This window comes from Saccopteryx leptura, chromosome 9 (genome assembly GCF_036850995.1).
Source record: "Saccopteryx leptura isolate mSacLep1 chromosome 9, mSacLep1_pri_phased_curated, whole genome shotgun sequence".
Lineage (NCBI taxonomy): Eukaryota > Metazoa > Chordata > Mammalia > Chiroptera > Emballonuridae > Saccopteryx > Saccopteryx leptura.
In genome coordinates, this window is record NC_089511.1 from 33205137 (window position 1) to 33231340 (window position 26204).

The 26204-nt window shown below is 42.0% G+C and overlaps 1 protein-coding gene and 1 non-coding gene across 8 annotated transcripts; both read right to left on the bottom strand.

The window, feature by feature from the left end:
- Window positions 1–449: 449 nt before the first annotated feature.
- HSDL1 (hydroxysteroid dehydrogenase like 1) lies at window positions 450–26145 on the bottom strand. Of its 7 annotated transcripts, none has more exons than XM_066349013.1 (7): window positions 26041–26141; window positions 19950–20087; window positions 16000–16058; window positions 11314–11498; window positions 9919–10364; window positions 9488–9715; window positions 450–3530 (listed from the first exon to the last, which is right to left on the bottom strand). In XM_066349013.1, the coding sequence occupies exons 4-7, from the start codon at window positions 11468–11470 to the stop codon at window positions 3432–3434; spliced, it is 930 nt and encodes a 309-aa protein (XP_066205110.1). In that variant the 5' UTR covers window positions 11471–11498; window positions 16000–16058; window positions 19950–20087; window positions 26041–26141; the 3' UTR covers window positions 450–3431. The 7 variants fall into 7 exon arrangements, with proteins under 7 accessions (XP_066205110.1, XP_066205106.1, XP_066205109.1 ...); XM_066349009.1 differs by having other exon boundaries at window positions 11314–11539; XM_066349012.1 differs by lacking the exon at window positions 16000–16058 and having other exon boundaries at window positions 11314–11539.
- Window positions 19638–19718, bottom strand: LOC136381634 (small nucleolar RNA SNORD115). The gene has a single exon (XR_010747121.1). It is a non-coding gene; the product is annotated as a small nucleolar RNA SNORD115 (small nucleolar RNA).
- Window positions 26146–26204: the final 59 nt, after the last annotated feature.

Consider the following 26204-nt stretch of genomic DNA (forward strand, 5'->3'; position numbering starts at 1 on the left):
GAGAGGCCCAGGCCAGTTGGTTCAGTGGATAGAGCATTGGCTGTGTGTGCAGATGTCCTGGGTTCAACTTCTGGTCAGGGCACACATGAGAAGCAACCATCTGATTTCTCTTCCTCTCCCTCTCCCCCTTTTCTCTCTTTCCTTCTCGCTAGCGGCTTGATTGGTTTGAGCATTGGCCCCGGGCACTGAGGATAGCTCAGCTGGTTCAAGCATCAGCCTCAGGTGCTGAGGATAGCTCAGTAGATTCAAGCATTGGCCCCAGCCGGGCTTGCTGGATAGATCCTGGTCAGGGCATATGTGGGAGTCTATCCTCCCTCCTCTCACTTAAAAAAAAGACAGAAAAGAAAGTCTGAGAGCCACAGGATCCTGGTCTTCCAGTTTTGTACCACTCCAGGTTCTATAATAACTTCTTAAAACCACGCTTCATGTGTGTAATAAAACATTTGCAATTCCATGGAAGGTAAATCTTTATTTAAACTAAATGTTGTTTTAAAGAGTAACAGCTTAGCCAATACTGAGACAGAGACACAAAGAGACTGGACTTGGTTTCAGAGGGCACACAAATTCAAAGACAGGGGACACCATCTAAACCCTCTGATTCCCAAATGTGACAAGATTTTAAGTGAGGTTAAAACAAAAAGATGCCTCAACAGAGCAGTCTCTCCTTGCTGTCTCCCTGTTCTTCTCATTCTTTTTTGAACCCACTATAATCTACCTTCCCCACCAATCAATGAAATGGCTGATGGCAAAACTGCCAGTGATCTCCATGGTGCCAAAGTCAACCTTCATCTTACTCAACCTATCAGGAGAATGAGATGAAGAAATCAACCTAGTATTTTCAAAATACATGCTTATGTAAAATTTTCTTGCCAAATTACTGGCTCTTAATGAACTGCATCCACAGGTGTTAATAAATTCAGTTTTTGCTATTTTTAATTAATTGTTTTTCTATGGGAAAAAATGTATCTCTCATTCCAGACAACCCATTTACAAATATATGGAGCAAAACCTCTTCCAAAGTAGGAAGCAACCACTTTCATTGTTAAATTCTCAATTCACAAATTGTTTCAAAGGTTATTTCCCACATTCTTAGTAAGATACCCCATCTACAGTGGTCCAATTGACAAAAACAAACTCTTGGAAAAAGTATTTTATGAAAAACAAAACCTAAAGAAGAATCTTGGTTTAGGTATTTCACTAACTTTACACCAATCAGCTTATTTACATGTGTCCTTGCCAAGTAGATAATTTTAAAACATCACTGACATGATTTCCTTCTTCTCATCATGTAACAATAATTCAATACCTAACCTATAAATGTAAGACATTGCTGTACTACATAACACCTTAGGTATAAATTTGGTATTTCTAACATAAAAAGTTGCTGCTGCTTATTAGACATCAAACTTCAGGTCATTGTGGCAGGAAGTCCATTTTTTTTCAAGCTTTAATGACCATAAATTAATTGTTGGATGAGGGAAAATGCCAAATATGACCAAATAAAGGTTTCTAAGCTTAACTCCATCAAAATTTCCAGTGTTATGTAGTATCACTAGTGTGTAGTATCACATCTAAGTATCTTCCTCTGGAATGATAAAGGCCTGCTTTGTAAGTGGAAGAGCTTCTGAACTGAGTCCAAGTCACACCTGGAAATACTGAGGCAATGTCACTGGAAAATTGTGGGTATAACATAAAAGTATGCTTAGGCCTACTCATAATAGAACATCATCTCAGGAGAAAACAATTCCATAAAAGTCCTGATTTTGGCCCTGGCCAGTGGCTCAGTGGATAGAACATTGGCCCGGTATATGGACATCCCGGGTTTGATTCCCAGTCAGGGCACACAGGAGAAGCAACCATCTACTTCTCTCCCTCCCTCTCCTCTCCTTCCCTTCCCACAGCCAGTGGAATGATTGGTTTGAGCGTGGCCCTGGGCACTGAGGATAGCTCCATCACAGAACCACAGCCTCCAGGAGCTAAAAATAGCTCAGTACTTCAGCATCGCCCCGATGGGGTTGCCAGGTTGATCCAGGTTGAGGCGCATGCGGAAGTCTGCCTTACTATCTCCCCTCCTCTCACATAAAAAAAAAATTATGAAAAAGTCCTGATTTCAATAAGGTTACTTAGCTTCTGCATCAGTGTCCCAATATTAAAGTCTGAATTTTTACTTTACACATATTGTCATATTCAGAGTGATTTACAATAGTCAAAGCACTAGGCATGTGATCCTCAAAATGTCTGACTTTATAGGACCCGAACCAAAACACTTCACAGTATGTTTTAGTGCTAACCCATATTGTGGAGGGTTGTGCATAATTATCTTCACACAAATAAAAGTATTCACTACAATGCATAAATTAATTACAAGAACCAAGAATGAGCTTCTTATTTCAACAGATACAATGCATATCACACACACAATTTGTCCGTATTTTAACTACTATGCCATAAATACTTGATGTTTACACCAATTATTACTGGAATGGAATAATATTACATAGAAAAGTATGTGAAAACCAGATATAACAAGCTCAAAAAGACTAAATTTTAAGTTTTAAATTGGGTCATATGCTGAGAAATCACTATTTAGCCACAATAATTATAAATCAAGAGACTACTCACAGTCAATCATTACATGTCCAAATCAAAGAATGAATTAACTCCAGGGAAGAGTAAAAAAAAAAAAACCAGAATGTTACAAGTAATATTATACATGGCAAGCCTATAGCACAATTGGGTAAGCTTGTTTAGTATTAAGAATAATATAGAATTTTAATACCCTGTAAGTTTATACATTAAAACATCTTGACAAAAAAATTTTAACTTACCCATAAAGTTGCCCAGATGCACACAACATTCATACATATATAATTCTCTAATGAAGAGCAGCACTTCATACACAGATAATCAAACAACTAGAGCTATACAACATTAACACAACATGGATTTCCACTGCTAATCATACCAGCAATCTTATAAATAACACTTTTAAATAGTCTTTCCTGATGAACATTTGAAAAGCAGTACTACAATTCATTTACTGAAATAATTTCCCTTAAAAAACACCTGAAATTATAAGCGGTAACAAGTCACGTTGTAAGTACATTTCACTATCAGATTGCTGCAGCTCCTAGAACAACATAAATCACACAACATCTGAACAGCTTAGGGGAAAAAAAGCATCAAAGTGTAGGTTTCCTCAATCAGTTCTTGTACCTCAGTCATTATTTACTCTGTGCCATCCACATGGTCCTTGAAGTTTTTCCACAGCATTCTCTAAAAGTAGTATGTCTGCTTTGCAAATGATGAGTCAACAGTATGCTAAATAACCAGTAATAAAATATAAAAGATAAAGTAAATGTGTTCTTCCACATGTCAGAATACTGTAGGTTCCCATGAATTGGCAAAACTTCCTAAACCATCATCCAGTTTCATGCTTTGCAGGATAAGGCCTCCTTACGTAAAGAACGATTGAGAATATTTGCTCCCCACACCCAGAGCCATTCAGGCATATACTGGGCAAAAAGAAACTAAAAATGAAAGAGAAAAAGGTTACAAGATTAGAACCCGACACCACTGACACTGAAATGTACAGATCAGCATCTGATTTAGTCCAACAATTATCACCAATCACTTTAAATACAAAAAAGAAAAAAAGAGTTTATGTACTTTTACATAAGACCCTATGTTAGACTCACAGGACTAGAAACATGATCACCATCCACCCACCCACCCCCTTTCTCTACTGAGACCTACATGCAGTAATACAATTCCATTTTTACATGACATGAATAGTATATCAATTTGCTTTATTTGGTTAAGAATTACAAAATCATTCCAGAAGGCAGCTGAAATAGATAAATGCATGTGTTAGTACTACGTGAGAAAACAGCTTTGAGAGGCTGAATGGAGCCAGGTTGAACAAGAACTGAGCCCAAAACCCCAAGACCCTAGCATCTTGTCTTGAGATGTGATGAGGATGGCTTGGGAATCCAGGCAGGGAGTCCTGCTGATGTTGTTTTGCTACAAGTGTTCTCAACCAGGGCCATTTTGTGCCCCCATCCAGGGGACATACGGCATTGTTCAGAAACATTACTGGTTGTCACAACTTGGGCAGTAGCACAACTGGCATCCAGTGGGTAGAGGTCAGGGATGGGCTAAACATCCTATAATGCATAGGACAGCTCCACAGCACGGAATTACCGAACCCCAAATGCCAATAGCACTGAGGCGGAGAAACCCTGTGTGATACTGACAGATCTGTCAGTGTAGTAAAAGTTACACTGATGGAAGTTCTAACACTTATATGCTAAGAAAAGGAGATGGGCAGGCCCCAGGAAGTGTGGAAACTCTAGCTTCGGTTACTCTGCACCTCCAGAGAACCACAGATAGGTTCCCCGGAGGGGTCCCAGTATGACGAACTGCAGGATGATGGTCCTGGCACTGCAGCCATTCACAGCAGGTTCCAGAGAAGCTCCAGCTTGCCACCTCAGGGACAGGAGCCCAGCATTCAGCCTGGGTCACTTTCTGGGGAAAAGACAACGGTCTCTTTAGACCTCTTTCAAGAGCCAGGATCTCATGGGGGAAAATATACCTGGATCTTCCTCCTTGGAGCTGCTGTCCTAAAGCAAAAGGTTCTAAATCCAAGGAGATAAATGATGTCAGCTTATGGTCCCTGAGGAGGACCCTATAAATGTTACACTTCAACACATAGGCACCAGAGACAGACTAGATAACTAGATCCCCCTTCAAAGTACATTTTTCAGTCTTTAGTAGAGAAAGAATCATCATCTAAAATCTGTTTGTTTTCAATTTCCATCCATGACCACTGCCTACTGCAGAAGGACCAGCATTAAAGTGTAGTTTGATCGTTTCCTAAGGTGTTGCCCATGGAGACTTCACTGGCACACCATGCCTGGCCCATCCCAACGAGGTTTCAGCATCCTGGGAGCAAGGTGGAAAGAGCGTGATGAAAAGAGCTAATGGAAGAGGAGGGGAAAATTTCATCCCCTGGGTACCGACAGATAAACTAAAAGGGCTGACTCATTGGCCTGTTTAGATAACAGTCACTGGAAAGGAATGCCAAGTCTCTGGGCACCGCTAACTGCAGAAGAGTACCCAAAGTGAAGAGGAAGAGGGTGTGAGTGTATATATGAGAGAGAGGGGAGGTTCTGTAAGGCGTTGTGCATGTGCAGGACTCCTGTTACTCTGCACATCAAGGGTGTCCAGGCCTAAGAAAGGAGCAGGTCCTCCTCTGCAACAGAACCCGAGGGAAGGGATTTAGCTTCTGACAGAGGTCAGCCTGGCCCTTGAACCTTAACCCACATTTCAAGAAGGCCACAGGGCCTTCTCCTTTCCACAGAGCTCCACCTGTTCCCTCAATGCCATGTTTTCTCTTTTCAACAGCAACATACAGAGTATGCATGAACAAATACATCAAAAGTAGGCTGAAATTCAGAAAAGGCTATGAGCCAATTGGAGAGCTCAGATTTTCCCCTCCGCTCCCCATTCCCCGGAGCTTTCTGCACAGATCCTATCACTTGGAACACAGCCTCCATGTTCAGGAGCAAGAGACCTACTAGTCAAGCTGTCAAATTATTGTTTTTTTCAACCAGACACATACCAGCATGTTTTAGGCCTTCATGTAAAGGATCACAAACAGGTGTAAAAGGAACGCTCTCCTTTTTCTGTGGGACCTACTCAGTGTTCCAAAGTTGGCAATTTAATATTGCCTAATGCCACTTCTGAAAATAAGAAAAGTCCCCAAATAAAAGCAAATACATTTGACTCCTTTCTAGCTGTTTTTAAAGTCCAAATCATTTTTTTTAATTTTTTGTTTGCAAAGTCTTATTAAGACAACTAGCATAATATACACAAGGTACAACTGTTAAATTACATGAAAGGTCCTGAGAGAGCAAAGATGTCATGGCTGTGAGTCAGCTGTAACTGCTACTGTTTAGAAATGCAGTTTACAGACCTGTGTAAAGAAATGAGGATGTGTGTGAGGAAGGCTGAGGCATGGGTGGAGTGAGGAAACCTCCCTAACCTCTGTGCTAGCTCATCAAAACTAACCCCTTTTCACCCAAACTTAGAATGTTCTCAGTAAAATGCTATGAGATGCCTCTGGATGCCATCTTTGAAATGGCTTGCAGAAGGGTAATGCACACGTGGCCATGCTGAGTGCTGCTGGAGAAAGCCATCAGTTCTCACCCTCTACCGTCATCACTCGGGCCTCCAGCCTCCGCTCTGCTCAGCAACCCCGATGGTTCCTCAGGTGCCTCTCCCTTTCTCACAAGGGTTATTTCAAACGTCCTCACTCTCTCCAGCCTCACACCCCTTCCGCCTCACCCTCACTCTGAGCCATCAGACGGGATCCGTCGGCCTCCAAGTGGACTCCCAGCCTCTCCTCTCTCCTCCTTCACTTTCTAGTTATGTCCGCAGTCCATATCATGTCCCTTCTCCCTGTGCTCTCAGCCCTACTCCCCAACTTCCAGGAACCATGCCTGCTTTCTCCTGTCCCTACATTCTTTCTTCTCCACACACCCCTTCCTCCAGCGTTTAGGTCAGGTCGCTGCGAACCTGCACAGATGAACTAACAAGCAAACAGAACTCCTTCCTCGGACCCAACCTGCACAGCCTTATTTCTTGAGCACACTGTCTCCATGTCCCCATCTTCTCCACACTCAGCTACTCTCTGCATTCCGGCTGCTCCCTAAAATGCCTTCAAAACTAATTTCATAAGGTCACCGAGAATTTCCAAGATTTTAAATTCAACAGACATTTGGTCCTTATGCTATGGGACAGATGGCAGCACAGGACACTGATGACTGTGCCATCTCTCCCCTTGGCGCCCATGCTCCACTCTCCTCCTCTCCCACTGACCCAATGGCTGCCCTTCTCAGTCCCCCTTCCCCTGAAATGCTGGCATGCCCCGAGTCTCTGCCCAGGAAGGCTCTCTCTCCTCCTCTGCACACTCTCCTTGGATAATGTCACCGGCTCCACAGTTTATCATCCAGCCAGCACTGATGACTGGTAAACCTACACTCCATGCAGACCTTGCACCTGAGCTCCCGTCTGTGCAACTGCCGCCTCACGTCTCCTCTCCCCAGAACCTTCAAATCCAGCATGGGTAACACTCTTCCTGTTTCTCCAAAACCTGGTCTCTTCCTCTCATGCTGCCTATTGAAGTGGCACCACTGAGGTTCTGAAGCCAAAAACCTGAGAATATGTTCTTCTTTTCCTTCAATCCCTCATGTTCAATCTGTCACCTATCTTGTCAAGAAACAAATACAGTCAGTCTATCATTCTTATTTTAGTCATAATTCTGTGACACAGAATTATGTATATATTATGTATATATTATGTATATTATGTGACACACAGAATTATAAAACAAAACAGCACAAAACTAAACTTCATACAGTATGTTTGGAATATCATACTTCATATACTACATTTCTTATAAACTAAAAACAGACAGTTGAAATCTTGACAAAATTTAGATCTTTGCAATCTGAGAAAAATGAATTCAGAAGAAATTATTATAAAAAAAAGTCGCATCAGCAAAAGCTATCAGAGAACTCTTCTATGGACAAAACAGCAATCAATGAATCAGATCTTTGATGTAAAACTGAAAAAAAACTGACAATGTTGAAAATACTTTGAGTGAAATAAAAATGAAAATAGAAAAAAATGGAAAGGTTTAACTTCTCTGTATAGAAAATTATTCTAAGAATTAAATTAGCTCAACAGAATTTCTTGGCAGAAAAATATACATACATTCTCAAGAAAATGAAGTTTAATTGTAATTAAAATACTGGTATTTATAAATGCAGTTCAAATATCTACTGCAGCTAAACATCACCTTTAATATACCTTCATTTCTCAGGAAACTACATGGTTAGTGGCTTCGAAAATTATTTTAGGTTTCTTTGCTTTTCTCCACTAATTGAGGACCTGGAAATAACCACTTAAATAAAACTGTTTTTTATTAATGAATCTTTTAGTTAAAACTTTTGATAGCCTGACCCGTGGAGGCTCAGTGGATAAAGTGTCGACCTGGAATGCTGAGGTCGCCAGTTCAAATCCCTGGACTTGCCTGATCAAGGTCCATATAGGAAGCTACTACTACTTGTAGATGCTTCCTGCTTCTCCCCCATCTTTCTCACTCTTCCTCTCTTTCTCTCTCTCTCTACCCCTCTATCCAAAAATCAATAAATAAAATCTAAAAAAAAAAACAAAAAAACTTTTCATAAAAAGTAAAATTTCACTGCTGATTTACTTATGGTATTGGTCAAGTTAATGATCTTCGTGCAAAAGTCCCCCAAAATATCTGCTGGTAATTTGGGGAAATCTACATAATCAAAAAAAAGAATTCTACACCAGGGTACATCTACTTACTATGCCAGATAAATATACACAAGTTTAAAAAAAAAAAAGAGATACACAAGTTTTATATAATAAATTATGAGTTATCTAATACTTAGAATCAAATTTTCAATTATTTTATAGTTACTTTTTAAAATATTAAAGACCCAAATCATTGTCATGCAAAAAAAGGTCTAAACTTCTTAAACAAATGAGTCCAAGGATATGCTGCGATTACTGAGCTATGTGACAATTATGTTACTTGAGATTTAGACCTATTTTGTGGTTTTATGTCTTTGAATCACACTGTTGACTTAGAGGTGACCTCTCAAGTATTACTATAATCTCTTTCCTTTGAAATTCCCATCTAAAGTCTTAATATCTTTATACCGCTACCATCTATTTATATTAACACAGCATATTTCATCTCTTAAGTGTCAAGTAGATTGAACTTCTGAATGTTCTTAATACCACAAAAGAATATTTAGTGACTTAACCAGAACCATTAAAAGTGTCATGTTTGGAACCAGCTCTTTGAGCATTAGTTCACCTGTCTCCAGGCATGGACATTTCCTAAAAAATAAACCCTTACTTTCTTTTTTTGAAAAAAAAAAAGAGGAGTGTCAGGTTTAAGAATCAGAATCTGGCCTGACCAGGTGGTGGCGCAGTGGATAGAGCGTAGGACTGGGATGCGGAAGGACCCAGGTTCGAGACCCTGAGGTCGCCAGCTTAAGCACAGGCTCATCTGTCTTGAGCAAAAAATAAGTAAGAAAAGCTCACCAGCTTGGACCCAAGGTCTCTGGCTCAAGCAAGGGGTTACTTGGTCTGCTGAAGGCCCACGGTCAAGACACATATGAGAAAGCACTCAATGAACAACTAAGGTGCTGCAATGAAAAACTGATGATTGATGCTTCTCATCTCTCTCCGTTTCTATCTGTCTGTCCCTATCTATCCCTCTCTCTGACTCTCTCTCTGTCCCTATTAAAAAAAAAAAAAAAAAAAAAAAAGAACCAGAATTTGCAATCCTCATCTTTCAGCTTTAGGCTTCAAATTCCCATGTATCGTTTAGAAAGATTTAGAATGCATTAACATAATTAGAAGAGTGAATGCATACTGTTACCTGGATAGAATGTGACCAATATCCTGTGGTCCTTTTTGAAATGCCAAGGGTAGAAACAGCATGGTGTGCGTATACTTTTGGTGAAGGCACCAACCACGGGCACTTGTGCAGAAAGCTGCCAGGTGCAGTCATGTTGGTGGCCACATAGAAAGGGATCAGACTCTGTACAAAGATTCCTTTGGAAGCATATTCATACTGCAATGCTCTGCTGAAGTGGTCTAAATATGCCTGTTAAAATGGAGCAAGGGAAAAGACTTTTAAACTTGGAAAAAGATTCTGTAGGGAAATAAAGGCTTGCTTATTATCATTTCAGAAAAAATACAGCATAAGCAAACATGAATCGCTGACAAAGAACTCAACAAATTGGGCCAAACCATTGTAATAAATGTCCTATTGCATTATGATTTCACTGCCAATCGGGAATACATTACCTTGGAAGCAGAAAAGGCAGCCAGCTGAGGAGTTGGTTTGCAGCAGGATCCGGAGGCGATAGTGACGACAGCGCCTTTCTTTCTCTCCACCATCCCTGGTAACACTATGTGGACCATCAAACTAGCTGCAGCAATGTTTACATTTATGATGTCCCAGAGTTTGTCCTCGGAGACCTGAGTGAAATACTGAGGGTAGGGATAAAACACGCCCACATTATTTACCAAGATGCCAATGTCTTTGTCTTTTAAGGCTTCTCGAATGGGCTCATAGATCTCACGGCCATTGCTGAAGTCTGCCACTATAATATCGGTTTCTACTTTGTAGGTGTCAGCGATGTCTTTAGCAACCATCTGCAACTTCTCTTGGTTCCGACTAATCAGGATGATATTGAGACCACGGCTTGCTAACTCTTCTGCGTAGGCTTTTCCAATCCCATCTGTCGCACCTATAATACAACCAGGAAAAGTGAGCACACTCATTTCATGGTGAGATCTTTAATAAAATGCACCTTAAATACCCCACTTTGCGTTTCTAGGCTTAATCAGGGAAAGAATTATACTAGAAGTGAAGCAAGTTATTTTTTTTTTATTGATTTTAATTTATTATGTTTACATAGATTCTAGTGTTGCCCTGAATGCATCCGCCCTCCCCCATGAAACAAGTTCTAATACTGCTCAGTCTAGCACAATGTCATAATACAAATAACTGGGAGAGTTTCTACCCTAATAGGTAGAAAAAGAGTTGTTTTACATTAACAAAGCTGAAGATGAGACACAGTAGAAAACTGTTTTTAAACATGTATATCTAGCTTGAGTAAGTGCCAGCAGGTACTTTCCTAGGAAACAGTAATCTGCCTGGCCTATGGTGGTACAGTGGATAGAGAGTTGACCTGGAATCCTGAGGTCACTGGTTCAAAACCCTGGGCTTGCCTGGTCAAGGCACAAACAAACAATCCATGAACACCTATAGTGAAGCAACTATGAGTTGATACTTCTCATTTCCCACCCACACTTCCCTCTGTAAAATCAATAAATAAAATTTAAAAATAAAATAACGAAGCATTTATGGAAGTGGTGACAGTTTGTAAGGACAATTCCAAAACAGAGAGCAAAAGGAAAAGCAAGGCGTAGGAAGGTGGGGCGGGAGCCACACTGGGACAAAGGAGGGGAGACTAAGACCAAAATCAAAGGAAAATTCTTCCAAGGTGCTGGCAGTAAGAAAATGTGAACATAATCATAGCAGAAGTAATAAGTTTTATTTTTGTATCAGCAAGTTCCCATGAAAACATCACATTAAATTCAGTAACTCCTTGAATAACGCACCCAACTGAAAACACAAACAGGAGAGATTATTCCCATGTTAAAATAGACAAGAATCAGAATCTCATTTCTCACCACTCACGACCGCCCATCGTCCATACTGCTTGATCAGATCTGCTCTGCTCACCAGGCGAGGGACAAAGTGCAGCCTGATCAGGCTGTAAAAGTCACAGACGACAGTGATGCTCTTTCTGGCTGTATACCACGCTCCCACCAAGGCTAGAGCTTCCATGTAGCAATTGCACGACCTGGCGATTTCCCTGTACAAGAGGTAGAAGCTGTCAACGGCAGCCATGGCAACCTGCAGGGAAGGGAAAGAGAGGTGTTCTGTGCTTAAGTTTAAGGAACATGCATAATCTGAAAGAAGAAAAACATCTGAGGACATCAGAACAGAATAATTTTGCATTTGAATAATGGTAATAGTTCAAATTCATGTAGCTCCTGTATCTAGCTCATTAACATTTGTAGTTTATAAAGTCTTTTCTTCCAAGATTAGTCAACACAGCTACCAAGAGTTACCAAATTCCTACTGAAATTCAGGCACTGTGCTACATGTTGTGACACAGAGAAAAATATAATATGCTCTGTGCCCTAAAAGAGCTCCAAGCTCTGAATAATAACATACAAAGACTTTTTAATTCATATAACAGATGAGGGGATGTTTACTTCTTTGCTTTATTCATAACCAGCAAGTAGAGGAGGCCTACTGCCCATGTGGACAAAGTAGAAGAAATAGAAACAATATTAAGTCATGGCCTTTCCTGCAAAGAGCTTACAATCCAATTGAAATGAACGTGTATACTTAAAAAGAAATACTCCCCAAACTTGATGAAATGGTTTTCTCAGATGACAACGGGGTAAGCACTCCTCCATCTTACCAAGTTAATTTGTACAACATTATCGTTGGCCCCTTGTGTGAGGGAACAAAAGTCAGTACAACTCTTACAAGTGTTCACATAGTAAACATCTACAAAGCACCTACTGTACTCCATGTGCTGTCACAGATGATAAGGAATCAAAAATGAGTTAAATAATTGTACCTAAAAGTAACAGACATTTAACAGAACAATTTTTTTCAATTTTATTTATTTATTTATTTTTTACAGAGACAGAGAGAGAGTCAGAGAGAGGGACAGACAGGGACAGACAGACAGGAACGGAGAGAGATGAGAAGCATCAATCATTAGTTTTTCGTTGCGTGTTGCAACACCTTAGTTGTTCATTGATTGCTTTCTCATATGTGCCTTGACCGTGGGCTTTCAGCAGACCAAGTAACCCCCTGCTGGGGCCAGCGACCCTGGGCTCAAGCTGGTGGGCTTTTTGCTCAAACCAGATGAACCTGCGCTCAAGCTGGGGACCTCGGGGTCTCGAACCTGGGTCCTCCGCATCCCAGTCCGACGCCCCATCCACTGCGCCACCACCTGGTCAGGCTAACAGAACAATTTTAAATGCCATATGAACTGGTGTACATGTGCCTGCAGAGGTAGACAAAGTCTGGGCATGAACAAGGTTGATGAACTTCATCCTATATGGGATCTAGGGAGCCACTTATCCAACTGTGCACTATCAATGAGGGACAAAGTATCAGACCAGAAGAGAGAGCAATTAAATTACAGGGTGCTCAGATATTCACAAACACAAGGCTATTATAGCACTTATTAAAAAAAAAAAAAGAAAATTTGACTTTAAGCAGATATACATGTACATAAAACTTCTGAGATTAGTCTCTTTTATACAAATCTCATTAAAATAGAAATAACAAATCCTGAAACTAAGAAAATACCCAACAATAGCAGTAAAACTTGATATAAGCTTAAGGAAGAATGAGTGAATTTCCTCTCACTCTGCTACAATGTGAGATCAACCAAGTTGAAAAGTAAAAAATTAACTAAGCAGGAGAAAATAAATTAACCACAAATGAAATATGTTTATATAAGAATGATACCATATTGTAATTAAAAGTTACGTAAAATAATAAAAAACTATTGAATAGCTCTGGCCGGTTGACTCAGTAGTAGAGCATTGGCCCAGTGTGTGGATATCTCGGTTCAATTCTCAGCCAGAGCATACAGGAGAAGCGTCCATCTGCTTCTCCACCCTTCCCCCCCCCCTCTCCTTTCTCTCTATCTCTCTCTTCCCCACCCACAGCCTAGGGTCCATTGGAGCAAAGTTGGGGGGGGGGGCTGAGAATGGCTCCATGGCCTCTGACTCAGGTGCTAGAATGGCTCAGGTTACTGCAGAGCAATGTCCCAGAGGGTCAAAGCATCGCCCCCTGGTGGGCTTGCCAGGTAGATCCCAGTCAGGGGCATGCAGGAGTCTTCTCTCTGCCTCCCTGCTTCTCACTTCAGAAAAATACAAAAAAAAAAAAAAAACCCACAAAAAACTATTGAATATACATATGAATATATGTGCTGAATATTAATTTTCATAGTCCAAATTACAAACTACCAAAACATACAAAAGAAATAGGAAATAGGATAGAAAAGTGAAGTAATAGATGGGCGGTAGGATTCTTAAATGTCCCAGAATAAGGGTATAATCTCTCATACAAAATGTTTTATATTGCTACAATACTACAAATTAAGCTGATACGGCATTAAGTAATTTAAGAATGTTTTTCTCAAATAACAATATGTGCCCTGACTAGGGATTGAACCTGCAACCTTGATGTATCAGGATGATGCTCTAACCAACTGAGCTACCTGACCAGGACCCAAATACAGCAGTCCCTCGTCTATCGCTGGGGTTAGGTTCCAGAACGCCCTGCAATAGGCAAAAATCCGCGAAATAGCAATCTTATATTTATTTTATTATATATCTTTTAAGGCTTTATAAACCCTCCCCACACTCTTATAAACCTTTTCCCATACTATTATTAACCTTCCCCACACTCTTATAAACACTACCTATGCTCTTAAACACTTTCTACATCTTAAACATGTAAAATCCTGCAATATAGCAAGAAATATGTGATACAAAATTAGATATATACAATTTTAAAATCCACGGTACAGTGAGTTTGTGAAAAGTGAACTGTGATATGGCAAGGGACGACTGTACCTAGTTGTTTTTTTAAATCATAGTTTTGTTATTCCTAATTTTATTACATTTTGTTTGAAAAGTACTAGTGCATGCAAGTGACCACTGGCCCTACTTACTTCCTATAGATAAAAAGCTATATAAGGGGGATCTGTTCATAGAAACTGATCACAAAAAGAAAACATAAACTTTATTAAGCACACAAACCAAATACTTAAAAACAATTAAATGTTCCTTTTGGGTAACTTTTCTTCATGGACCAAACTGGGTAAGATTTCCTAAAATATGAAGTACCAAGACCAACAAAATTTGGAATGAAGATGCCTTACTCTTCCTGATCAATCCACCAGACAACAGACAATAATTCTCCTTGTTGCTCCCATTTAAAGGTAGGATCATTTGTCTTGAAACTGTTTATTCTTTTTCTGAGGTACATGAATGCCTCTCAAAGTTTCCAGACACTAGAGGAGCGAATGAAGGGTCCCTTGCTCTGCCATTTCAAGACACAGCTAAGTCTCTGCTGAGGCAGGAGTTGACTGATGTGCCCTGGACCTGACGTGGTATCAAAGGCTTCCCACTGGTCGCAGTCCCTGCATAGTATAGACAGCAAGATCCCAAAGAAGTAGCCAAAACATTAATTTCTTATAACAAAGAACATAAAAACTGAGATTCCATGTTAAACCATCCTATGTTGAAAGTTCCTGAAATAACATTTTAAAGGGTACATGTGCTTTGTCATAACTAATCAAATACTAGGTCGTGAGATGAATAAAATAATCACTTGCATGCACTAGTTTTTCAAACAAAATGTAATAAAATTAGGAATAACAAAACTATGATTTAAAAAAAAAACTAGATACAGTCGTCCCTTGCCATATCACAGTTCACTTTTCACAATCTCACTGTACCATGGATTTAAAAATTGTATATATCTAATTTTGTATCACGTATTTCTCGCTATATTGCAGGATTTTACATATGTTTAAGATGTAGAAAGTGTTTAAGAGCATAGGAAGTATTTATAAGAGTATGGGGAAGGTTAATAACAGTGTGGGAAAAGGTTTATAAGAGTGTGGGGAGGGTTTATAAAGCCTTAAAAGATATATAATAAAATAAATATAAGATTGCTATTTAACGGATTTTCACCTATTGCAAGGCGTTCTGGAGCATAACCCCAGTGATAGACGAGGGACCACTGTATTTGGGCTCTGGTCAGGTAGCTCAGTTGGTTAGAGCATCATCCTGATACATCAAGGTTGCAGGTTCAATCCCTAGTTAGGGCACATATAAGAACCAACCAATGAATGCATAAATAAGGGGAAAAACAAATTGATGTATCTCTCTCTCTCTCTCTCTCTCTCTCTCTAAAATCAATAATATAAAATCAAATAAATACTTGGAATATTAAATATTTTCTTCTAAATAACAGGTGGGTATATATCTAAGATGTTAAAATAATGGTTTCAATGAAAAAATAAATACCACATATCAAGATCCAATGGGTTGTAATCAAAGCAATACTTGTGTGAAAGATAATTGTACAAAGTTCTAGCTAAAAAGGAGGAGGTTAAATATGCCTCATGGAATGACCTCATACTAATAAGAAACTAAATTTCTTATCCTCAAATAAAAAAATGTTTTAAAGAATTTGAAAGATGCTTGACTACGAAGAAGTTTCCTGATTTTCTGCTCTAGTCATCAACTACCCTGGTTTCCTCTTACCTCCTCTGCCAGTCCTGGGCCTTCAGGAATATGCTGTTCTGTCTCTTCTTAAGGCCAGTCTGTGAACAGAAACCAGCATAAAACAATTTCCTTTCTGGTGCCCTTACAGCTTAGCTGGGAAAACTTTACATAACACTAAGATCAAAGATTTTTAAAATTAAGAAAATGCAAAAATTCTTGTGCCATGAATCCCTGTACGCACATACACATATAAATTATGTGTATGTATATATTGTATGTGTGTGTATATATACATGCAGCAAAGCACTTCCTCATCTCAGAATAAGGAAGGCACCAAAAGCATCTGTCTGGAGAAAGGCCCGGCTGGAATGGCAACCTGTTCCTGCACCTCTTTTCTTAAGGAACATTTCATCAAATGGGACAAGACCTGTTCAAACAGAGCAGAGATGGCTCTCTGCACAGATACCAGGAGCTCAGGACACAACACACAAGAAGAAGCCGGCCTCCCAGGAAAGGAGGCAGCCACAGCCATCCTCTCTCGCTCTCTCCCTGGTGTCCACCTGGCTCTCTTCTGGGCCTCATCTTTCTGCATCATCTTCCTGCGTTCCACCTGCAGAGCACTTGCACTTTCATACAACTGCAGCCACCTGACATCTCTATTTCAAATTGCTGGCAGAGATTCTGGCTGGCCCACTGAGCTCAAGTATCCAGGAATCAGCGGGTAGAGGTGGCAGGGCGGATGTGTCCTGCGGTATTTGGAATAGCCCCTTCTAGCCTGTGAGTGGGACCGGTGCTGTGAGAATAAGGAATTGGTACACCTTTCCCTCTTTCCACCCTAGACACTGCGTTATAACTGTTCTGTTTTTGAACCACCTCGAGGAGGCTGAGTTCCTCTAGGGCTGAGGCCAAAGCTTACACCTGTTTCTCCAGTACCTTTTAGAACCCCTGGCACAGAGCAGGAGCCTAACAGGTGTTTGTTGCATTAAGCAGTACCTCCCAGTCCCTGCCCACCTCCCAAGCCATTTTCCCATCCAGCTCTCAGTCTCCACACCACCTTGTTCCTCCCACTCCCGAGGGGACCAAGAAACTCCTTTGATCCTTTACAGAGAGAAGAACCCCATGTGCAAAATCCACCAGGGACTTCCTGCTTGAGTCCAGCAGGAGAGATGCCCCCACTTCAGGGGTGAGTTGAAAACAGCAGTGTCAAGAGGCTTCAACCTCAGGTTGGCCCCACTTCTCAACTCGATTCAATTCTCCTTCACCATCTTGGGGGGAATATCATTACCATTTTCTTTTCTTTTTTTTTTTTTTTTTTTGTGACAGAGAGAGGGACAGATAGGGACAGACAGACAGGAAGGGAGAGAGATGAGAAGCATCAATTCTTCATTGTGCCACCTTAGTTGTTCACTGTTTTCTCATATGTGCCTTGACCAGGGGGCTACAGCAGGCCAAGTGACCCCTTGCTCGAGCCAGAGACCTTGGGCTCAAGCTAGTGAGCCTTGTTCAAACCAGGTGAGCCCGCGCTCAAGCTGGCGACCTTGGGATCTCGAACCTGGGTCCTCCACGTCCCAGTCCGATGCTCTATCGCAGGGGTCCCCAAACGTTTTACACAGGGGGCCAGTTCACTGTCCCTCAGACCATTGGAGGGCCAGACTATAAAAAAGCTATGAACAAATCCCTATGCACACTGCACATATCTTATTTTAAAGTAAAAAAACAAAACGGGAACAAATACAATATTTAAAATAAAGAACAAGTAAATTTAAATCAACAAACTGACCAGTATTTCAATGGGAACTATGCTCCTCTCACTGACCACCAATGAAAGAGGTGCCCCTTCTGGAAGTGCAGCAGGGGCCAGATAAATGGCCTCAGGGGGCCACATGCGGCCCGCAGGCCGTAGTTTGGGGACCCCTGCTCTATCCACTGCGCCACAGCCTGTCAGGCTATTACCATATTTTAACATTATAGTTCCACTATCGATGAAAAACACCCACTACCATTGCTATATGTTTAAAAAGACACAGAGAATCTGAGGGCTCACGGCATTCCTGGTCTGGTCTTCAGCCCTGAGGTACAGAAAGGCAGCTTGATCATTCCCGAGAGGCAGCTCAAGTTGAAGAGATCTGACTCACACCAACCAAACTCACAGAAGACTGATAAATTCAAACGTCAATTTATTTATGAATAATAGACAACATAGCCAAGAAGCCTAAGCATGCACAGTCACTGATCTGTAGGAAAGTCTTCGTGGAAATCCAAACTACTAGAACAGAAATGAAGAAAACTACGTGTCGGATGCTGAGGACCGATCTCGAATAAGCCAGGTGTCCCTGCCACCCCATGTACACAGAATTTGTTAAAAGATGAACAAAACGATTCAATGCCACGTGGCGAGGGTACTGCTGAAGAAGGTGTAAGACTCTCCTGGGCAGAGGAGGCAAGGGCCCAGCAATGTAAAAATCCAGCGTGCCAGGAAATGGTGACAAGTTCAAATGTGCTTACAGCACCCAGGGCTGTAAAGGGGCAGAGGAGGCCAAATGGTGAAATGCTTTTATGCCAAATGAAAGCATTTGGCCATACTCTCTGAGTAAGTCCCTTGGCCAGTGGTCCCCAACCCCCGGGCCACGGACCGGTAGCGGTCCGTGGGCCATTTGATACCGGTCCACAGAGAAAAAATAAATAACTTACATTATTTCCGTTTTATTTATATTTAAGTCTGAACGATGTTTTATTTTTAAAAAATGACCAGATTCCCTCTGTTACATCTGTCTAAGACTCACTCTTGACGCTTGTCTCGGTCACGTGATACATTTATCCGTCCCACCCTAAAGGCCGGTCCATGAAAATATTTTCTGACATTAAACCAGTCCATGGCCCAAAAAAGGTTGGGGACCACTGCCTTAGGCCAAAGGAATGAGCTAATTGGGTTTGCAGTGGAAGTTAGCTGGCAGGAGAGGAGGTAGAGTAGTGCAGGCAGAAGTGAGGAGTCTGCAACCCAGTCTATCGGATGGGGGATGGAGCAAGGCGGGACGGAGAGCACAGGGCTTTGGGATTGATTCCTTGCTGCTCCTCAGACACACCATTTTCACACATTTGTTCATGCCTTAATGGACCATAAATGGAAAACAAGAAATTACAAATTCCTTATACTCTCTCAATTTTCTTTCTTTTGTTAGTCTCTCAATTTTCTTTCCAACCCTTACGTACATGATGAAAAGAATGTCTTTTTGCCTTGGCAGGATAATATGGTTGGTTAGAGCGTCATCCCAATACGTAAACGTTGCAGGTTCGCTCAATCTCTGGTCAAGGCATATACAGAAACAGATCAATGTTTCTCTCTTCCTCTCTCTCTCCCCCCCCCCTCCTCATCTCTCTAAAATAAACCAAAAGAATTTTTAAAAATGAAAATAATGACTTTTTAATGAAAGAGGACATCAGGACTTCCCCCAAAGCAACTGAATTCCAGGAAAGCTCATGGTAACACAATTTTAAAGGCGTATATTACACACATAAACCTAGAAGCGACAAGGATGTGTACAACATCAGCTGGATTTCACTTGCTGTGGACATTAGACTAGTCCATTTCTCTGAGGGTATTAGTCTAAAACTTAGAGAAACTCATTATTTAGAAAACAACTCTTTTTTTTTTTTTTTTTTTACTTTTTTTTTTTACTGGGCCTCAGCGTAATCCTATTGAGCATGATTTTTATGTCATCATCTCTCTTCGAGACAATAAGGGTTGTCATCATTGACTAGAAAACAACTCTTAATCACAGTAAATTCTGGTCTCTGCACAACCTATCTCAGAAGTTATTATCAAACTCAGTTTTCTTGCCTTACAGAAAACTAAAACATCAAGGGACAAACAGGAAAATAGTGAGCAGGAAAATGGAAAATAGTTAAGTCAGGACTGTCCCAAAACAGGAAGAGCAGGCAATTCCCTGCTGTCTGTGAGGCACCTTCCACTCCAATAAGGCGATACTCACCAGGGCTAGTTCATCAAACACTCACAGGTCTCTTAGGTAGACTGTGGACTTCGGGATTGCGATGTCAATGTAGTTTATTTTTGGTAAAAAGATGCTGTTCTGATAACTGATTTTGATAATGGGGGAGCCTCTCTCTGCCTGTGTGGGAGAAGGTGGTATGTGAGAAATCTCTGTACCTTCTTCACAATTTTACTGTAAACCTAAAACTGCTCCAAAAAAAGTCTAAAAATAGAAAATTGTAAAAAAAAAAATCTTTAAAGGTAACAATACAACTATAAAAGTGTCAGGGGAAAATTATGGTCAAAAGTACAAGCAGCAAAGTCACCTTCTCAAAGCACAACTGCTTTGGCCTGTACCATTATCCTGACCCAGAGTTCAGCTGACTGGACTCAGCAGTGACAAGGGCAACCGAGTCTACTACAGGCATACCTCGGAGATAATGTGGGTTCGGTTCCACCGTATGCCTGCACAAAAACCTTCAGGAATCAAGAATTCTGGGAAAAGTGTCCTGCTGAACACAGATATCACCAGGCCATCCAAAAGAATGACACTTGGGTTGGATGATAAAAGAACATAAAACAGACTGGCCAAAATGTTTCAAAGAAAATAAAGCAAGTATCATGGGAAGAAGACGAAGCACCACCAGTCGGGTATTGCAGTTGTCTGAACAATGGTCCTCCAGGATGTCCACATCCTAATCCTCAAACCTTGTAAATATGCCATCTTATGTAGCAAACAGGACTGTGCTGGTGTGATTATGTTAAGGATCCTGAGATGGGGAGATTATCCTGATGATCCAGGTCTAATATGATCACATATATCCTTATTAAAGGGAGGAAGAAGGCCAGAGTCACAGGAGATGTGACGAAGAAGCAGAGGTCAGAGAGGGACAGAAAGAAGAGATAGAGATTGATTTAAAGATGCTAGGCTGCTGGATTTGAAGATAGAGAGAGGGATCACAGGTCAAGGAATGCAGGCACATCTAGAATATGGCAAAGGCAAGGAAATGGATTCTCTCCTGGAGCCTCCAAAGTGACACAACCCTGTTGACACCTTGACTTTAGCCCAATGAGACAGATTTCAGACTTCTAGCCTCCAGAACTGTAAAAGAACAAATATGTAATGTTTTAAGTCACTGAGTTTGTGGTTATTTGTTACAGCAGCCACAGGAAATTAAGATGGATGGATGGATGGATGGATGGATGGATGGATGGATGGATGGACGGATGGACGAACAGATGGATAGACAAACAGATGCATGGACCGACGGACAGTCTAGTTTTTAGGACAGTAAAGAGACACGTTGAAAAGCTCGCAACACCCTTTAAACCAAAACCTCCTGAACTCTATTCAGGAACCAGAAAGTAGCCTCAGAGATTCCTATGATCTTCAATTCACTAGGGTACACCTGAGGTGGTCCTCTCCATCCTCACCAACAGCCAGTATTGCAAAACTTTTCAGTAAGACTCCAGGGCTTGGACTTTATTTTCATTAACATTTTCTTTAGGAATCTTACTTCTTTTACACAGAATCTGAATCTGCCTTGTTTGCAGCACTCCAATCCTATCTGTCCTTCTAAGAACAGCTCAAGAGATGGAAGTCCCATTCCTTCTCCACAGTTCAATCCTAGCACTGACTGATAAGCACCAATGCACCAAGTCCAGAGGCCCACACACCTCTTCCCTTTCCTTCCCAGCTCAGTGCAGGAACTCCCACCTCTGAGTTCCCCTCTGACTCTCTTGCCCACATGGCACTTACTGCCCTGCTCTGCATTCTACTTAAGAGTTTAACCTACCTTTGTCTTGGTTCCTCAACTACCGCATGGGTCTCTTGAGGGCAGGAAATGTTATCTAAATTTTTTTATCATTTAAAAAAACTGAAAAATACACACAAAAGTTGTAAAATACAGTGTGTCCGTGAAGTTATGGTGCACTTTGACCGGTCACAGGAAAGCAACAAAAGACAATAGAAATGTGAAATCTGCACCAAATAAGAGGAAAACCCTCCTAGTTTCTGTAGGATGATGTGGCAGCATGTGCGCATGCGCAGATGATGACGTGACACCGTGTATACAGCGGAGTAGCCCACGGCCATACCAGTCGAGATGTGGACGGTACAGAGGAAAGTTCAGTGTGTTCTGTGGCTCACTAAATTCGAATCCGTGACCAAAGTGCAACATGAATATCAGCGCGTTTATAACGAAGCGCCACCACATAGGAATAACATTACTCGCTGGGATAAGCAGTTGAAGGAAACCCGCAGTTTGGTGGAGAAACCCTGTTCTGGTAGGCCATCAGTCAGTGACGAGTCTGTAGAGGCTATACGGGATAGCTACCTAAGGAGCCCTAAAAAAATCTGGGTGAGCCCACATTGAACTGCACTGAATAGGTATGAAACTGGGAGAGTTTTCCTTCTATATGGTGCAGATTTCACATTTCTATCATCTTTTGTTGCTTTCCTGTGACCAGTCAAAAGTGCACCATGACTTTACGGACACACTGTATATTATGCACAGTTGAAAGAATAAAACAAAACACCCACATAGTCACCCTACTTCACAAATAAAGCCACTCGTAGAAGCCCCCTCTGCTTCTAAGATCATATCCCCTTCCACCATCCTGGGGGTAGCCACTCTCCTAAATTCTGACATCATCATTCCCTTGGTTGTACTATTACCCTAGCATGGATTCTGAAATAACCACATTCAGTTCTGCCTGGATTTGAACTTTATATAAAGAAAGCATACTGCATTCTTTGGGGACTTGTCTCTTTCACTTACATTGCTTTAGAGACTCATCCATACCCCTGTAGCTGTCAGTTACACTTTCACTGTTTGCACACTATCTCATGGTACTAATACATTATATTCATATATTCATTCTATTAACGATGGGCACCTGGGTTGTTTTGTTGGTTTTTATTTGACAATTATAATTAGTGGTGCCATGGACATTTTTATGCATATCTCCTGGCCATGTGTGTAAGTTTCTCAATGAGATAAGCCTAAGAGTCAAAGTGTTAGGCCATAGACATCTGTGTATTCGAGTAGACACTGCCGAAGTGGCTGAACCAATTTGCACACCCACCAAGTGTGAGTTCACACTGCCTCTTCCTCAGTGGCTGGCAATGTCCAACAGTTCACCTTCTGTCGTGTGGTTAAGTGGGATCTCATTAAGGTTTTAATTTACATTTCCTGGTTACTAATAGGCTGGCATTCTTCTAACATTTACGCACTGTGTCTTCTCATCCATGAAATGCCTAGTCCTACTTTTTGCCTTATTTCTATTTCTTTTCATTTCAGAATTATAAAAATTTTTTCTATAGTCCAGGTACCAGCAGTTCTCTGTATGTTTTGTCTCTTTATATAGTACATTCAATAAACTGTCTTAATTTAATGTAGTCAAATTTATCAATCTTTTTTCTGTATGGTTTGTGTTTATGTTTTATCTCAGAAATCCTGCCTTAGCCCCAGGGTATAAAGATATTTTTCTATATCATTTCCTAAAAAAGTGTTCCCAGTTTTGTTTTTTCAGATTTCAATCTTTAGTACCCCTGCAGCTTTGGGAAGGTGTGCGGCTGGAGTTACACCCACCTTGACTGCTCCTCTTCAGAACCTGGCATGGCGCTACATATCCAATATTTATTTAATAAACAGAATTACTGCTTTGCATTCAAAGCTCAAATTTCATTCTTTTTTTTTTTTGCATAGGGATTTATTTTATTTTATTTTATTTTTTGTATTTTTCTGAAGCTGGAAACGGGGAGAGACAGTCAGACAGACTCCCGCATGCGCCCGACTGGGATCCACCCAGCACGCCCACCAGGGGCGATGCTCTGCCCACCAGGGGGCGATGCTCTGCCCATCCTGGGCGTCGCTATGTTGCGACCAGAGCCACTCTAGCGCCTGAGACAGAGGCCACAGAGCCATCCCCAGCACCCGGGCCATCTTTGCTCCAATGGAGCCTTAGCTGCGGGAGGGGAAGAGAGACAGAGAGGAAGGAGAGGGGGAGGGGTGGAGAAGCAGTGGGCGCCTCTCCTGTGTGCCCTGGCCGGGAATCGAACCCGGGACTTCTGCACGCCAGGCCAACGCTCCACCGCCGAGCCAACCGGCCAGGGCCATCAAATTTCATTCTTAAGGAGAAAAAACTTAAGAAGCTTCTCCAATTTGGTGTGAGCACTTTGACAAAGTTATTATTGGTGTAGGGTGATTTTTGGAATTTCCTTAACATCCTTTGCCAGTTTTTAGGAGACCACTAAATTGAATTAGTGGGAAGCTAAGTAGAAGCTGAGTTAAGTGCTCATTGAAGATCCAGTTTCATGGTCTCCATTGTGAAGTGGGAATTAACATAACAATAGCATCTATTCCTAGGTATACTGTATACCTAAGATAACTGAAAACTTATGCTCACACAAAAACTGGTATAGCCATGTTCATATCAGCACTATTCGCAATTGCTAAAAAGTGGAAACAACACAAACGTCCATCAACAGATGAATAATAAACAAAACATGGTCACTCCAAACAATGGATAAAAAGAATGAAGTACTGACAGAGACTACAACCTAGACAAACCTTTAAAACATTTTGCTGAGTGAAGGAAGCCAGACAGAATAGGACAAATATCATGCTGTCAAGTATATGAAATGTCCAGAAAAGGCAAATCCACAGAGACAGGAAGTAGATTAGGGTTGCCAGGGGACAGTGGAGTAGAAAATAGGGAGTGACTGCTAATGAGGTGAGATTTCTTTGTGGGGTGGGAATGTTCTGGAATTAAATAACGGTGATGATTGCACACTGAATATGGGTCTATGAAAAGCACACTTTTAAATGGCTAACTTCTATCTCAATTTAAAAATAATACCATGCCCCTGGACTATTACTGTAGTGATTACAACCACAGACTTCCTGGATTCGAATCCGGGCTCTCCATGTAAGAGCTGTGCGTCTTGGGTGAAGGTGAAGTTACTTCACCTCTGAGCATTTCTTACATCACCTATAAACATGAGGATAATAGATCCCGCCTAAGATTATAATTAAATAAGGTCATACACGTATAGCACTTAGAACAGTGTCTAGGACATAAGTGCTCAAAAAACCTTAGCTATTAGCCACTATAATTCAGTGTTCAATGTTAGCTATTGGCTATTTGTGGTGGTCAGGGTTAAAACTGAGAGCTGGCTTTATGCAAAAGGCTCCTAAGTGCTTTTTTCCTGTCCGTTCACTTATTCTCTCATCAACCTTATGAGACAGTGTTATAATCATCCCCAGTTTACAGACGGGAAAACTGGTGCTTACAGAGGTGAAGTGACATACCCGGGACCCCGCAGCTAAGAAGTGGGTGGTGGGAATTCAGATCAAGGTCTGTCAAAGTCTAGAACTCTGGCTGCTGGCCGCACTGAGAGACCCCCCCCCCCCCAGGCGGGCATCCTGCTGGCACCACTGAGGGCCGCAGGGCTTGCTGGGCTGTGTCTGGGTTGCACGTTCCTTTGGACAGAGGCAACCTCACGGTTCTCCAGAATCCCTCCCCTCTAGAAACTGCCAGGGCCAAGCAAGCCCGAGCGAACACCGCCGCTTTGGGAACTGGTGGTGCCCTTTCTTCGAGTTCTACCTTAGTCTTAATTACTTGTAATTCAGAACAAAGACAACAAATCCCACTCATACCAAGTCCTTGGTAATAAGAATAAAGAAGCACAAACAAAGGGGGTGATTTTTCAGATCCTCGTGAGGAGCACCGGGTCAGGGTCTCGGGGAGATGGGGGCCCAGCGCTTAGGGTGGGTGGGGCCCCAGATCCACTGGGTCCTGGGGGGAAGGGACGGGCCCAGCAGAGAGGGTCCTCTGGGATGCAACGCCGAGATGAAGTTGGGGAAGGGCGCTTTGGGGTTGGGGACATGGTCTGGAGGGAAAGGTGCTGGAGGTGAGGGTCTAAGGGAAGGGAGGGACGAAGGGCTCCGAGGTGCCGACACGCAGAGGGGCACCGGTCCCAGGGGGCGTGGTAGAGTGCGGAGGGAGAAGACTGCCCCAGGCTCCGCAGTCGCTTAGGGGCACGAAGAGGGTCTGGGGCTCGGGGTCCGGCGCGGGGGTCGTGGTACCTGCAGAGGCGGCGGAGTCTTGGAGCCGCTCCCACCGGACCCGCGGGACCGCCACCCCCCTCACCGCGGCCGCCGCAGCTACCATGGGCCGCGCCTCCACGTGACCTGCGCGGACGCCGCGGGGCGGAGCCGTTGTGAGGCCCGCCCCTGGCGTCCCGACGTGC